The sequence below is a fragment of the Fulmarus glacialis genome, unplaced genomic scaffold, assembly GCF_000690835.1.
Source record: "Fulmarus glacialis isolate BGI_N327 unplaced genomic scaffold, ASM69083v1 scaffold26248, whole genome shotgun sequence".
Classification (NCBI taxonomy): Eukaryota; Metazoa; Chordata; class Aves; order Procellariiformes; family Procellariidae; genus Fulmarus; species Fulmarus glacialis.
This window is the reverse complement of record NW_009230511.1, coordinates 13870-30691: the sequence shown is the minus strand read 5'-3', so window position 1 is coordinate 30691 and position 16822 is coordinate 13870. Positions and strand designations below refer to the sequence as shown.

General features: G+C 39.1%; 1 protein-coding gene across 1 annotated transcript; it reads right to left on the bottom strand.

The window, feature by feature from the left end:
- Nucleotides 1–1541: 1541 nt before the first annotated feature.
- On the bottom strand, nucleotides 1542–15242 carry LOC104081497 (inositol 1,4,5-trisphosphate receptor type 2-like; the record flags this gene model as incomplete). The annotated part of the gene is made up of 8 exons (XM_009584270.1): nucleotides 1542–1661; nucleotides 2825–2920; nucleotides 7720–7830; nucleotides 9765–9965; nucleotides 10898–11154; nucleotides 11739–11922; nucleotides 13249–13436; nucleotides 15134–15242. Coding segments are annotated over 8 exons (1266 nt in total), but the record flags the coding sequence as incomplete, so codon positions are not given.
- Nucleotides 15243–16822: the final 1580 nt, after the last annotated feature.

The following is a 16822-nucleotide window of genomic DNA, read 5'->3' as shown; positions in this document are numbered from 1 at the left end:
CAGAAATGCAAGAAGAGGAAAACAGTCTTTTTTTTTTTTGTAAAAAGATGGATATTTTTACAGCATACAGAGCCAATCATACCATTTAATTCTACAGAACAGGAAGGAGCTCAGTAAATTGCTGTAAAAATATCCAGCCTTATGCAACCATAATGCCAACTACGGATCAGGCATTTGGAATAGCTGTGGAGTGGCGTTATGCACCTCCCCAGCACCCTGAATATGCATGTAGGGACAGAGCTTAATCTACACCTTAGCTAGCTAGTGTACCCTTGGTAGCGACCTCTTCTGTAAAATGATCCCAGCAGTCACTTCATACATAGTTTTAGGCCAACATTCTACACCCCAAAACTTATCTTCTGTTGTCACAAACCCTGTTAAGTCACTTAACACAAACTGTAGGCAGAAGACATAAAATACCAACATTTCGATTTGGCAGGCATTTAAATTTTCATTATAAGCATTCATACAAGGAGTAAATAGTCATATAAGGTAAGGAGCTACAGATGTTTTCTAAAAATTCTATCATCTTCGATTGGTATCTTAGGTACAGTCCTACATAAAGCACAAGAGTAGAACATGGTCAACCACAACAACAACAACAACACAAGACTTACTTATTTAAAGGTGCTGCAAGCACACGAGCATAACTCAGTAACTGTTTTTGCATTCCTTGCTTGAAAGAAACATTGCATAATATTAGTGTAACTATAGATCGCTTTCTTTTCTTTTTCCATTGAGTATACAATTCCTAACAACATTTAATAAGCATAATGAATGTAGAACACTCCCTATTCCCATCTGTTTATTTCTTCTTACTTAGTAAAAACATTTTTTAAAACTTTGGTCCTTATATGAAATACCAAACGCTATCATTTATGATATAATCAAGAAATATGTGGTCTTTACTTTTTTAATTTAAAAAAATCTTTTCAATACTCTTAACATAATTGAAAGATAAACTATTTTTGATACCAACTGCTCTGAAGAATTAATATCCCATTAAAAAAAAACCTTCAGTGTACATTCTACCTTTACCAGTAGAGAAGCAAAAGTGATCAGAAAAAGCTTGAGGGCACTACAACATAATTTGAAAGGAGAAAACAGTAAAAAGGCCCAATTGTTCTTATTGGCTAACTAATGTATCTAAAATAACAGGAATCTTCTCAATTCAAGTTCACTTGGTATCACAACTGAAGCTACTATTTAAAATACACCAGTAATGATAACGTGATTTATGATTAGATTGATATAAATGAGCTGTTAATGTTAAAAGAAGACAAAGCTAAGTGGACGCTTAACTGCTTTGCTCTACATCGTTATTTCATGAGCCTACCAAACCCCGTAGAGTGCCTACTCATACAGTGAGACTGCTTACTTGTCCTGCTCTCAGCAACTTTCCAGATAAAGTCATGTTGTACAGAAACATGAGCCAGAAATCACAAGAAGGGAAAACTTCCCTTTTTGATCATATAGGTTTTGTGTGGAGTTTAACCACGTAACGCTTTTCTGGAAGCAGTCACACAACAAATAAGACATACCTGATGTGCCAAAATATAGATATTATGGCCAACATCTTTTGGGGAGATGCCATCATCTCCATTCTCCTCCTCATGGTCACATTCGAGGCCTTGGTTATATGCATTCTTCATCACATCCACCTGTAACACAAACCCAATCAAGGAGAGATGAAATAACTGTCATTCGCGGGGAAAAAGCACCAAACACTGTGTTTGGACATGCTCGCTTTGTTCAGCTCAAGCCTGGATGGGTGCCCTGCAGTCCTGCAAGAAGAGCGAGCAGTCTGAGAAACACTTTCTGAATAACAAGCAGCTTTAAGTATTTATGAAGCTCCAAACCGCTACATTTCTCATCAGGAGAATTTCTGCAACCACGAGAAAAGAACAGGGATGCTGAGCCTTTCTGAACAGGTATTTTCACAAATGCTTTTAAAGACAGATCTACAGATACCACAGGCAGAGTCTTGCAGCACTCAAGAGTGCAGCCATGATCTCTCTCTGGCTAGAGCTGGCTGCAACGTCACTCAGCGTTCTCCACACAGTTTAACAGAAAAAAATTCCAAAATATTCAAAAGCCTCTTCAGGACCAATGGGGGAGGACATCCTACATTCCCCACGCAGGGCCCCATCCTGCGGTTTACCCTAGGGACAGCCTCGTCATGCTGACACGCCACCACGGCGATGACTCCCCGAAACCAGGAGGCCACGGGGCTCTGTCCAAGTGCAGGGGCTGATGGCCACAGATCTCCCCACAAAACAGGTTTTTCAGTCACTGCTGTTACATGGTCAATTGCATTGGACCTTCTCCAGACTTACAATCTATTTAAAATTCCTGGAGACCTACATAAGTATCACAGTTGTCCCAAAATACAGCAACAACTGCTTGTAACTCTGTCTGTTTGCTCACGAGACATATATATATATAACATACAACATACATACATATAATATGTATATGTCTACACACACACTTCTGTTAGCACTGTTTCACAAACTGTACAATCTTAATTTCCCAGCCCCTGACAAAGTGTACTTGAAGACAGTCTACCAGAGTACGATAATTTAGTTCGGAAACAATTACAGAAAAGTACTTGGAACGGATAAAAATAATGAAGTTGTGAAGACTGAAATCCTGCACGCTTGATCCTTTTAAAGTACTTTTTGTGAATTAGTACTATCCTGATACATTGTATCACTATATGCTGCCAACACTTTTCAGCTTAGATGCAGATCATTTTAAAAATGTTTTAATGTCAGATTTTTTTTCAGCCAAAAGATTTATGAATATTCAGAAGTTTTCTCACCAGTTCCCTTGGTCTCATGTTGAAAAGGATTCTTTCTGCATTCTCACTGTCGTGCCTGCTTTCCATAATAGCCAGCAAAAGCTTGGAGGCATTGTTCTAGAGATACAAGACCAAGTTAATGCAAATTTAAAAATCTATTTCATGGATTAACAACCCTTGCATTTGTTTTAATTGAGATTACGAGGACCACTTTTTTAGCAGATAAGATTTTAAACTACTCACATCTTTCATTTTACTGACATATTTAATAGGGTTTTTCTCCCATTTTAATGTCAGTGTACTGTAAGGCTAACTAACCCTGCACGCTATATTCGAAGAAGAATTTTAAATATTGAAAAATATTCGACTTAAATACAGAGCCTTGTTCTATACTGTGCACAAGAAATGAAATCCCATCTCCTTTTCTTATTGCCCACCTACCAATTTTTGCCATGGCTTTCTGTTAAAACAATACTCAACAGAGGTAGTTACAAAACGTATTACACGAAAGGTTTCATCATTCAGGCGGGTCTCCTTCCCTTTTGGTTTTTATAAAGCCCGACTGGTTATTATCTGAAAGGCTATAAAATAAACTGTTTTCGTACATTCCTGGAATTTTGTTTCACTACCAAATATTCCTGGGGGAACGTATAAAGATATTCTTTACTTTGTCAACTGGCTGCTTTTCACCGAGACCTGTCCCAAGGATTAAATAGCATGAGCATTAGCAGCAGTAACCCAGTAGTGCCTTGAACTTCAGAGACCTGTCTTACTTCCAGTTAAATCAGTTGTTGTGAACAGGAGAGGAGAAATGGTTTTGGAGGTTTGACTGCTTTCTGGCAGAGCGTGGCTGCCTTAGTTCACCTGCCACAGCATCCTCTCATCATCCCCCATTACAGACCAAGCTGTGTGAATACTTGGAAGTAGACCGCAGTCCCCTGATACAGGTAGGGGCCAGTAAAACTCTGAACCGTCATACAACTTCATTCTCAGCTGCTTATTGCCAGACGTCAGCAATTCAAACTGAAATTTCTCACAGCGAGGGTGTGCCTCAGACAATTAGTATGGGCAGTTTCGGAGGAAAAGGGCTCAGCTGCTTTTGGGACTGAGGCAAAAAGAAAGATGTTCTTTTCGGCGTGTTCAAGCAACTTCTGTTTTAAGCAGCCTCTGTTTCTCCGAATTTTGATAGCAGAGCTGAAAATCTGCAGCACTAGAGGCCAAGATAACACAATCATGCAAGTTGTAGTCCCCAGGGAAACCCAGCCAAATTTGTCCAACTCATAAGCATTTATTAAATTACAATTTGAATACTATACTGTAGAAACTTGCTAGTTGCACAGCTAAAAGCCCACAGAGTTTCTTGTTGGTAGGCACAGAATCACAAAAGCATGCAGGCTGGACCACAAAATCACGCCTTTGAGGCTCTCCTCTGGACTGATCTTTCAGCAGTCCCACCCCCTGCTCAAAGCAGGTTGCTCAGGGCTGTGTCAAGCTGAGGTTTGAACATCTTCAACTGGAGGACTGCAGGATGAGAAGTCAGCTGCAGAAGGAAGGGGTAGATGGAAGGAGGGTAGATTAATAGAATGAGGATTTATACATGACAGGGGAACTAGGACCTTCTGGAGAAGAGACTGGAAGTTGAGAAGCCAGGAGAGAGGAGCCTGGGCTTGCCAAGCCAAGAATGAGATCAGGACAAAGAACAACAGATGAGAAGAAAAGCGCAGACTGGGCCTGGCTGAAGGAGAACGGGACTCCATATGAATTTTTCCATAGCTCCCCTTTCCTTTTGCTCCAAAATCAAATCAGGACCATCCATTGGAAAGGTCTAGTCAGACTCTTTACCTTGCAACCTACATTGCAGAAGTTTAACGTGCACAGTGAATGAGACCAGGTGGAGGGAAAGGACAGCATTTTGATTAAGACTCTTAACAGGGTGCTGCTCTGAAGAACCGGATGTTTCTTCTTCTGCTGCAGTTTCCCTTACAATGGTGACCAAGTCAGTTGTGGTAGCATTGGTAGGATCTCAAACTGAGGAGGAGGGAAGGGGACAAGACAGGCTGCCAGGTAGCTTGAGAAGGAAGGGAAGGAAACAGTGGAGTAAGGCACCAGTCTACTCACTCATGGGTGAGGAGGACTTTGAAGCCTTTTCCTAGTGCAGACAACCCTGGGGATGGAGAGAAGCCTGCTGCAGTGAGGAAAGGTAGAGGGTGGATAGGACTTTGTGTCATCAACAGCCGGCTTCTTGCTACTGACTCAGCAAAAGTGGCATGCCATAGCCTAGAATTACAGCAGGCAGGCACATCCTCCATTTTTTTTTCCTCTGATCACTTGTACCTGACGTTGAGACGCTCATTTGACTAGTTGCTCTTCATTCTCTGCATGCTTTGAGACCCTAGGATATGATTTCCATTCCCAGATATCAATGAGGAAAAGAGGTCCATTACTTGGAACATACAATATAAAGTTCTTCACAACACATTAGCACTGCAAAAGATCAGTTCCCAGGCACTACAAACAGGACAGCCCAAAGTACTTCTGGCCTTTATTTCTCTTTACCTGGGTTCCCATCTCATCTCCTCATAAGAATTTTGGAAAAATAAATTAATGTGTGAAGCAACTAGATACAGCAGAGTAAGGTGCTATGAGAAAAGCCAAAAAGACACTCGTATTAGACACTCTCTACCCTTAGACTAATAACGTCTCTTCACCCTGCCACTATACAGAGTGGCAGATATTGAGGTCATACTGTGTGCCAGGGCTTCAATACTAGTCAGTAAGGAAGGCCAGAGGGTCGTACTCAAAATAACAAGAGGCAGAACAGAACATTGGCCATCTGTGCGCTCAATGAACAGCGTCTACCCTGCTCACTAAATGATTCAGGAGTCCAGTGGAAAATATAATACATGAAGATGTAATTAAATACCACATCACAAACTATGTGCAAAACAAGCTAAATTAAGATGACATGGGAAAATACAATTCTGCATTGCCTTTGCTTTGGTTGGGGGGTATGAGTTCAACATATAATGTTCCCTGAAAACAGTGTCTGAGCTTGTTTGTGTGTGTAAGTGTGTGGGCCTATATACTTTGCATTCTGTATTTCCACTGCAAAATTTATGTATTTGCAACTTCAGAGTTGCCTACGAACACTGACAGATGGTCAATGTTAGACATTACCTGGTAAACTCAGTCCTATATTATTTGGATGTGTTGCCACTCAAAATAAAAACCAGTAACTTCTTGATTTGGATCTAATTCTTGACATCACATCTGGCCAAGCACTGTGTCCAGTTCTGGGCTCCCCAGTACGAGAAAGATATGGACTTACTTGGAATGAGTCCAGCAAAAAGCCAAAAAGATGATTAAGGGAATGGAGCATTTTTCATATACGGAGCGGCTGAGAGCTGGGACTGTTCAGCCTCGAGAAGGGGGATCTTATCAATGTGCGTAAATACCTGATGGGAGGGAATGAAGAAGAGGGAGCCAGACTCCTCTCAGTAGTGCCCAATGAGAGAGGGAGAGGCAACGGACACAAATTAAAACACACATGAAATTCCATCTAAACACAAGAAAACACTTCTTTACTGTGAGAGTGATCAAACACTGGAACAGGTTGCCCAGACAGGTTGTACAGTCTCCATCTGGACTAGATGACCTCAAGATGTCCCTTCTAACACAAATGACTCTGTGATTCTGTAAAATCAGGATCACTTCCACAGTTTGAACCTTTGGTATCATTCATCACAATTTTTGCTATTTAAGTAAGAGTAATGCATATATAGTCTCCTATGAACAAGGCCAAACTGGTCCTTGCAGCCATGTCACTAAACGCCATTTTTGCTTATTACATAGAAAAAATGTTCTACAAACATTTGCCAGCTTCATGATAATGGCAAATCAAAATGGCACTGGAGTTACTGTAGCTAGGTCTTTACAGGGACTGAAATTTGGACTTCAAAAGAACTGTCTGTATGTTCAAAGTTAAATGTCTGCTTAAGTGTTTTGCTCGAAGGGGGCCTGAAATACAGTGCCATTCAAAAATGTAATTAGAGTTATTAAAATCATGTGTAAAGCACTGTTGATTCAATGTTTCATTGTACATGATATATAGCTATATTAATTATTTTATTAGACATCCATAATGTTGCCAATATGATGCAATGCAGCTACCACGAAGTATTTGCTGGTTTTGGGGAGGAAATAGGCCATCTGCGATGGAAATACTTCCTTTGGAAGGCAAGAAAAGGCAATAACCCAAGGCTCCTCCTGGACAAGTTCTACCCTACTTGGCACACACTATAGCTGCATACAATGGCACACAGACCAGAGAAACTTATCTACGGGCCTATCCAGCTCTCCAGAGAATACAAAACAAAATTACAAGCCCTCCCACTCTACATTTTGTCCTCCCCTTCAGAGGACACTGAGAAGCGAAATAAAATACAATTTACTTTAACCTTGTTTTCAACTTTATTTGACATTACAGGTCATCTGATATATTAATCTTTTTTCACAACATCTCCTTCTCAAGTAATTTTTTAAGAGTTCAGTATAAACAGAGAATGCCTGCCTTGTTACATGTCTGTACAGTGTTGCTATTTATCAATCCCGTGAGATTTTATGTCCACAATATAGACTCTTCATGCTAGCTATATCGTGTCTGTTTGATAGGATTTTTTTTAAAAAAGCTGAGGGCATACTCCCAAACACAACAGTGGGTCAAAAGGCCTGTGGTAGAGGGCCTGATAAGGATTCAGAAGCTGAGATGAATTCATTTGCAACGTTTGTTTTCAAAGGCTGCTGAGTATATTATGGTATGGTAAGATTAAGTAAATGCCAGGTTGCCTAGAGCTCTTGCATAGGTATGTCTTCTATTATTACTCAAATTTAAATAAACAAATTTACATTTACTGTACCTTTAGCTGAAGCACCAAGTCCATGCAGTATTTGCCAAGAGGGTTTATATCATTCAAGATGAGTGCAATTATAATATCAATCCCATTAGATTCATGGGTGGCTATGCAAGTCTGCAAAATAAGAGAAGAGAAGGGAGTCGGGGGGAGGGGAGAGAGGGAGGGAAGGAGGGGGGAAAAGAGGGAGACAGGATGGGCAGAGGAAGGGCAAGAGAGAATATGCACATCAGCAAACTTCCAAAACAAGGACCCAGAACTTGGAACAGCAACGAACCTCCCAGCCAAAGCAGAGTAGTCTGAAAACATGCTACAAGGAGTGCTGGAGGAGACTTGTGTAGTACAGAACTAACCCCAACACTGTCAGTAGTGAAGTACACAACTGGAAAAAAGGTGGTGCAAGCTAAAATGTGCTTGCAGTGAATCATGCAGGATTTGGCACCAACTGGCACAAGTTAGAGACAGCAGCCCACATGAGCACTGCCAGATTCAGCTGAACACACATGCAGAGACATAAAAGACATGCCTGAAGGTAGGCACCATCAAATTTGCACACTCAAATTCTTAATTTGCATTCAGCAACCTGCATTAATATCACTGTTATAGCATGAATTGTTTGCAAAGATTAAGGTTTTCTACTTGCATCTGGACATGTCCTGCACAGAAGGACATTTCTGGACATGGAATTCAAAACTGTAATTATGACCAACGATACTTCTCAAATGCTTTTACAGCAGGAGTCCTGGACCTTCTAAGCCTTGTAAATAGGCGCCAGTTATAAAAGCCTATGGTATTTTTTTCTAACAGGTTTATAGAACAATAGGATAGGAAAAGTTTTCCAGAAAGAGAGAGAGGGGAAAAAATGAAAATGAGAGTGTGGAGCATCTGCCTCTGAAATACACTGAATCAGACCTGCAGTTGATGTAAACAAGCATAACTCAAATCCTGAGCGACTTCCCAGCAGGTAGGTCTAAGTAATTAAGTGTAACTAATCATTCCCTTCCATTATCAATGTTACTCAAGTAAACGTGTTGGACAACAAGTTAACTTGAAATACAGGTTTTGGTTTTTTTTCATTTCCAGTCCTGTAATTATTCTTTTTTTACAGACATTTTTCCTATCCATTAGTAAATCAAATATCACTGTTTAAAATTTAGTCCACTAAAGGATTTTTGTTTGTTTGTTTTTAAAGTATTAAGTAAAGGCTGTTGATTACCAGCAATGGCAACTGAAGCACTCTGCACTTCATTTGTGCATGTTAATGAAGTAGCATTAAAACTGCATGTATTTCTTCAGCTATTTCTAGTATCAAGAATAGATTGCCTCTGTAATTTCGCCCACCGCAATTTTCCCATTGCTAATCCATACTAGAAATTCTGAAATTTCATCCACTGTGACAACTTTACTGCAGTTCTCTTCAGATCAAATACAGCAGCATGTAACTGCATTCTTTACCTTTCTATACTGTCTCAGCACGGCACTAAAGAGACATCTACCAAAAGTCACAGCTATATGACTTAAAAAGACTGCATCAAGCAAGGCACAGAAGATTAGAAGCATGATCTTTAGTCTCATCTGTTTCACTACTGATATCATAATTAAAGATGCTGATAGGTAGTACAGCAGGATAGTAAGTTAAACTTTGTGGCAGTTATGTGAATTAAGGAAAGTAAATGTTAGCAACCTATATAAACACCCGCAAAGGCAAAATGTATGAAAACGAAGAAAACAAGATTATGTATACAATGTACTTCCACAACTGTGACTCGAAATCCAGTCTCACAAAGTGAGGTTTAAGCCATGGACCCACTGACGTAAGACATTAAACTCTCTCCAAAAGGACTGGAAACCCTCCACGTAAGCAGAAATACTACAGGAAGAGACTACAGAGTTCTGACTTAAAAGGATTGCTCAGGCCTTATGAAAGCTTGAAACGTGTTAAGCCTAGTCATAGCAATTACAAGTGAATTTATGTTAAGATTTATGATAAGTACATAGATACCATACATTCAGGTATATTCTTCTGCATCCACAAGTTATCTGAGCCCTACCTGATTTTCATGGCATGGACCTTGGCAGTATTCAGTCAAGCTTTCCAGCGTCTGGTTCACAAGAGCCACATTTCTCTCATTGATGTAAAGCCCCAATAAGCCCAGTCCGCCTGTTGTGCTTCCACAGATACAGTCCAAAAACTGAAGAGTCTCACAAACAAGGTTGTAATTTGTTTTATTGTTCTGATGCCTTAAAAAATTCTGGTGGATGGAGAAAAGGAACATCAAAAAAACCCAACACAAAAACAAGAGAGTTAGAGTCAAGTGAAACACCCAGTCTTTTTCATGAAAATATTAAAGGGACCAATTTACGACCATATGACCACCGCACCTTAGGTACTGAAGTACACTACACTGTAGAAAATATATTATCCTCAGTGCAGCAATTGAGAACCATTATCTGATTAAATCAGTAGAGAAAGGAGGGCTTAAGAAAGTGAACTTTGCAAACATCTGCATTGGCCTTAAATGTCTTATATATGTCTTGCATACCGGCCCCCATCCATCTATTACGACCCTTCTCTTGGTATCTTGTTGCCCCACAGCTGAGCAAGTATAGTGGCACATCACGACTGCTCCTTGGCAGTGTCAGCGCAGAATGGTAGCTTAGCTCAAACCACCCCCAACACTGCTTTAAGGGAGGCTGCTGGACACGGCACTGAGGTATATTTGCAGAAAATTCATTTTGCAAAGGTTGCTATGGGGACAGTAATTTCTACCAGAGGAACTGAGGGCAGGGTCTCACGTAGCATCTTAAAAGTCTTCAATCATAATACCTAGGGAAAAGAGCAGTACCTAAACTTTGCCCAGAAACTTCCTGTGGTCTTCAAGCCTGTGGTAAGTGATCCACCATTTGTGTACAGAAACTGTACTAACAGGGTCATTTAGACACTTCTCAATTCCATGTGGCTATGCTGCGGTTCCCAAGCAATTCTGAGGACATAAACATGAGCTCAACCAGAGCATGCAAGTGATTCTTGAAAAGGGTTATTTTACCTCTTGGACCAAAAGAAGAACAACATTTTAGACACCCCTATTCTGTAACAGGAGCCAGACACAGGTGTGTTTTTCTTCCTTATGAAGTTCCAGTTCCTGTAATACTTCTTTTGGAGCTCAACTCAAAAACACTTTACCTGGAGCTCTCGGTTGTGGTTCTCGCACAGCAGTTGAAGAAATCTCAATATTGGCTGCATGATTGCAATGGCAGGACTCATGATTGCTTCTTCTGTGGACTTCTCTTCTGCATTTGCAGCATCTGTTCCTGAGCCCATAAGATCTATTTCTGGGTCCATTTCTCTTCTATACACGGAGTAAGCCTTGGATGTTGCAGAAGATGCTTCTGTTAACTGTCCTTTCATACCCTCTTTCAGATGCAGGGTTGAATCCTTTACTGAAAAAAAGATAATTTTCCTTCATTTTTGAAACTCTTTCTCCTCGTTTGATTAAACAATAAGAAAACAATAATAATGAATGCAATTTTTTCTTTGTTGGTGCCTAACTTTTCGAAGACCTCTAGGCAACTTACAAAGAATATCAAAGCAACATTCATGCAGGGATAGCATGTTCCAAATTAACCACAAACCAGAGTGAAACAGAACATTAAAACAAAAAGCCCTACTATTTCTCTCCCATATACAATAAATGATGAGAACAATGGAAGGACCACAGGGTGGGAAATCAGTTCCTGCGCTTGCTCTTGTGAAATAGCTCCATTAGCAGCAGCCTCTACTTCTGCTTCTCTAAAAATGTGGTTCTATATCTTCCACTGGTGTAAACTGGCAAAGCTTCACTGATTTCATCAAAGCTAATTCCCTGTAAGAGTTGGCCTATAATTTAGAGAAAAACAGGCAAAAGATGCAAATTAGCAATGATTAATATTAAAGCTTATTGATCGATGCAGTATCAGTGGTGCAACAGTACATGCAGTTTGAATATAATGCACTTCTCCCCTCTTTTACATGGGTGCCTCCTTACCTCTCTTTTTGGGAACAGATATGGTTAGGTCACTATCATCATCTTTCTTTTTGCTCCCCAAATCAATAGTGTTCACTGTCACTGTTGATCGTATCTCCTGCTGAGCAGCTTTCATGCGGTCATACAGGACTTTAAAGAATTTTTCTGACTTTTTTTGCTCCTTCAGTTGCTGGTAAGTCGAATACTGCAAAAAATACATTCTTTAGATATCAATCTTCTAAGGAAGAAAAAATACAAAAATACACTATTTTTTGTGAAAGAAATGATGAATAATTACTTCACTTACGCAGAACAAATGTTGGTCACTGCCTGACCAGTTCTTTCACAAAGTGATATACAAGACTGGTAACAAAGATTGATGATAACATTTTAAAATTTGGATAAAATGGTGAACACTGCTATTTGCAGTCTTTAAAATGTCACAATATTACACATGAAGTTAAATTACTTTGTGACACTCTCCATTTCTCCAGGCATTCTAGAGTTATAATATTCCATCTACGAATAATAGTGAAAAGTAATTGTTGTTATGTAACAGCAAGAGGAAGCATGAAACATCTAACGTGTAATATTATAGCTTAGATCATATACATTTTTTGTGCTTCACACGGAATTTGAATTGATATTTTAGGTTATTAAGGCCAGTCCCTTAGTATTACTGTCAAGCAGGCTGAGTACCATTTTCAACAGTTTACAAACTCCATCTTAAAGTAAAAGCCTTTTACAGCCCCTAACAATTCATTTTAGAAAGCTGCAACAAAATCTCACTTCTTTAACATTTTCTGGACACTCTCTAAGGCTCACAGATCATATTATCTTTTTTACAGAATAAAGATACATCATGGGATTCCTCTCATTTAACTTTTATAGTCTTGCAATGAGGTATAAGTTGGTTATTTAGGCTCCCTTCACAGGCAATGATGAGATATGGGGAAATGGAGGCAGTGATTTATACCATCTCTCCTCTCTTATGGTAACTCCGCTGATCATAGAGTAAGAATAAAGAATCATCTTATTTGGCTAAAGTTGGGTGAGAGGGATATCATTCACAAAAACCAGAATTCGTAGTTTAAAGCAGTTATCTTCTATGGACTGGGACACTGGTCTTCTCAAACGGCCAGTTTTTCTCTCTTTGGAGATTTTGATAAATGTCCCTAAATGTTTCCAGAAAATAACTTAATTTTATTGCTATTATAAACTTGAAAGTATTGTAATTTTTAATTTTACAAAGAGAGATATGAAATAACTGGAGATAATGCTCATATGGCAAAGACCAGATTAATAGAAGCACTGTGCTACACAGAAAGCTACAGTTGAAAAATGTTTTCTCCTACTGAAGAGTCTACACTATGAGATACTGCATAATAACAGGGCGTATGTACATTTGTATTATAGCGATACATATTATAGTGACAAAGTTTTCACAGAACTTACGGTAAAAAGGTTCTTTTTATTTGTCTCCAGACTACATGCATTTAAAAATCAATATGTAAGTAAATGAAATAAGTACCTGTGTTTGTGTATTTCCACCTTCAAGCAACGCAATACCAAGCAAAATGCCTTCTGAGAAAATTCTGTCATTTTTGGTGTTTACTATAACGTCTATGACTAGTTCTGATGCACCTTCTTTATCCAGAAGGCACTGAATATCAAACATGGTTACCGCAGACTTATCTGAGTCTTGTCCTGAAAATCCACCTGCAAATTAGACAAATACATACCATTCATGTTTGTTTGTTTCACTATTATTCTATTCTATTTCTATTATTACTAATAGATGAAAATGAATCTATTAGTAATAATAATTTGTCTTATGCACACAGTAGCAATGTAGTAAATTTAATTTTGAAATTCTGTTTGAGGCAAAATTCCCCTTGATACAAAGAAGATTTTTGCGTGAAACTGCAATGTTGGGCTCTAAGAATTAAGAAATAAAACAAAACCCCAAAACATTTTTCTGTCGTGATATTCAGACAATAAAGAAGTTGGAAATGACACTGATTTGTCCACTGATTTGTCCACTTTTTTAATATCACTGCTGCATACGCTAAACGCTGCATACACTAAGTGCGCTGAGACCACTTTTAAATCTGCTTTTCAATCTCAGGCCTAATCTATGCAAAGATTGTGTACCGGTAAATCCACTCTGGTTACCAGCATGACCTTCTAGCTAAATGCTTTTGCCAATATAACTCCTAGACCATTAACATAACAATGACATTCTTTAAGAACAGAGACTTGAGTTGATCCAAATTAAAGGTGTGGTTTTAAGGAATTTTGTTAAATTGTATTAGCTCATTAAATCAACCATCTTTTATTATCACAGATTATCGTCTTTCCTGCTATACTTACTTTTATACAAACTGTAAACTGCATCTACTTCATTAGGAAAAATATAGTACTGCTTTAATCAGTCAGTACTGCTTTGATTAAACTGATGAAAATGGTTCAGACTTTGTTTGTGATGAAGCCATACACAGACACCACACTTTAGAGAGGGAACTAAAAAAATAGTAAATCTTTACTCTCCTGTTTGTCAGGGAGCAAAATTTAGTGTACAGGATATTAAGACTGTAAACGCTTCCAGTGTCTTCACTGAAATAATCAAGGAGGATTAGTTGGGTAACATTTGGAAATACCCACAAATCTGGGTATGCCTTTAATATATGCTGAAAATGCAATAGCAAGTATTTTGACCTGGCTCTATACCTAGCTTCTGCCTCATTTCCTATGATACACATTATTTTGGCTTTTCTTAGAAATCACCCTAAAGTAACTCCCCGTGGCTTCAATAACAGAATCATACAAAAAGTTATGTTATAATGGACCTACAGAGATCATCTACTCAAACTTCCTGCTCACAGTAGTTAGAGCAGGTTCGTCAAGAGTCTTGTCTGGTAAAGTTGTAACAAGAACTGACACATTCTGCAGCCTCTCAGGGACACCTGTTCGACTGCCTAACGAGTATCTTTGTGAGAAGCTTTTCCTGATACCTTATTTTTTTCATATATCAATAAAGGATCTGGAATTTTAAAAAAATTTTTAGTTTCCAGAAACAGCAACATCTTTGTTTAAATGTTTTGCGCTTTCCTGAATTTCTGGATGTGGATTTACTGGCAAATTAAAATGGTGTTACCAATTGGAACTGAATCGAATGATTTATTGGGGGGCATGGGGAAAGTCCCTACTTCGGTACCACCAAATGCACACCAGCCATCTGAGACAAGTGCGTGCAACTTAAAAATAGGAGAAGTCTGATACTACCTCTCTTCTAACTGGTTACAGAACGTGTTTGATTTATTTACCAAATGAATCCCTGGAGCACTTCCAATGTGCCTATTACAAAAAATGGTGCTGCTAATTTTGTTCTCTTTAAATGATCTGTGTTGATTTACCTCCCACTTGTGCAGTTTTGCTGTAGCTGGCAGACAGAGGCCCATTCATACCACTTCCATATTCTCCTTTAAAGTAGCGATATAGGAGTATTTTCCTTAAAGTATTGCCCTTTAAGAGAAAGATAAAAATAGAAGGAATTAGAGTTGTGGCCAATTTCCTTTGTTTGAAAAGCAAGCTGTTTAACATGAATACATAATTTATTAGGTCTTTCCATTATAATGAGTAAGCGTACAAACAGTAAAGTTGTCCAGAAAACAAACATCTAATGGTCTTATCTAACAAATTTCATGAGAAGAATTCTAAAATACTGTTGTATAAACCTTCTTTGACGTTTCTTTTAAACTTATTGATTATAAATAAAATACCTCCACCTCAGTAATTCTTACTGGCTATCTGTAAGATGTGTATATTGAAACAAGTTCTACAGAGAGCCAACGCTCTGCAGTCAGTGTGTCTGTGCCCTACCCTGCAGTACTTCCTATTTTCTGCAGCTGAGTAGTATCACTCCCTTTTCTCTGATCTCAGATAATCCAGCTGATCATCTGAAAGAAGCCACATCACATGAAATATTAAAACAGAGATATGACATTTGATAGAATAGCTTAAAAAGCATTTCCAGTCTCTCCTTGTTCCTTTACTTCCAAAACCACAACCAGTCAAAATTTGCATGCAGCTCTCTGAAGATCTTCGCTTTCATTTTACTCGCGTTCTGCAACACAAGACATGTTGAATTAAGAGTCGGGGGTACCAATTATTTGGCATTTTTATTTTGCCTTCAGTCTCCTGGGAATACCTTCAGTCAACACTCAGCTTTGCAGAGGCAGTAGGTGACACAACAACTGTAGGTATATATATAACTTAAGATTTTATAAGGAAAAGAGTACGGCAAGGTCTCTGATGATTACCACACTAAGGGAAAAATTGTTCATTTCAACAGCTTGGCAGCAAAATGGGACAACTTCTTCCTTACTTTTACTCACCTACTGGTTTTAACGAAAAACAGTTCTTAAAAATACGTGCACCAGAAGCAGTCTCAGTACTTACCAGCTCACCAGTGCCTGCACATTAGTGCAGCAGTCAACTTTTCAATAAAAACATCTCTGGCCATCACAGACAGCAAGCAGGGTGGAAGCAAGTCCCAGAAACACCTCAAGAAGCACTACTCACACTCCCACTTCTCTGCTAACTTAGCAATATTTCCACACACCAGAGTGGGGCTTCACTGCTTCATGGACCTCAAGGACAATGGGCTTGTCTACCTCAAACAAGTGCCAGAATGCAGGATTCTGTCTGTGTAGCCTAACAATGCAAAACAGCCTTCTTTCCTAGTTCTTGTATTTTGATGTTTTCATTTGATAGTAGTCTATACAGAGTTCCCTCAAACAACCAAGAAAAGGGCAAGGCCTATAGTAAACTACCAAAAGCCATAAATACAATGGCTGCAAGAAAAATAAAAAGCATCACCTACACATCTGCGGTGCCAGGGAATTTATTAGGTGGATTTTCCAGGTGAGCTTAAGCCAGTGTGCTCTACACTATAGAGGAAGACAAAGAACCAGAAGTCTCTGAGGACCTCACACAGAGACAGATTCCTTCCCAGCCTAGTTTGTGATGGGGTTTAACCCTGTGTGCATGGACAAGGTACGCTAACCAAGCTCGCAAGAGAATTCGAGATGGCTAAGGGCACC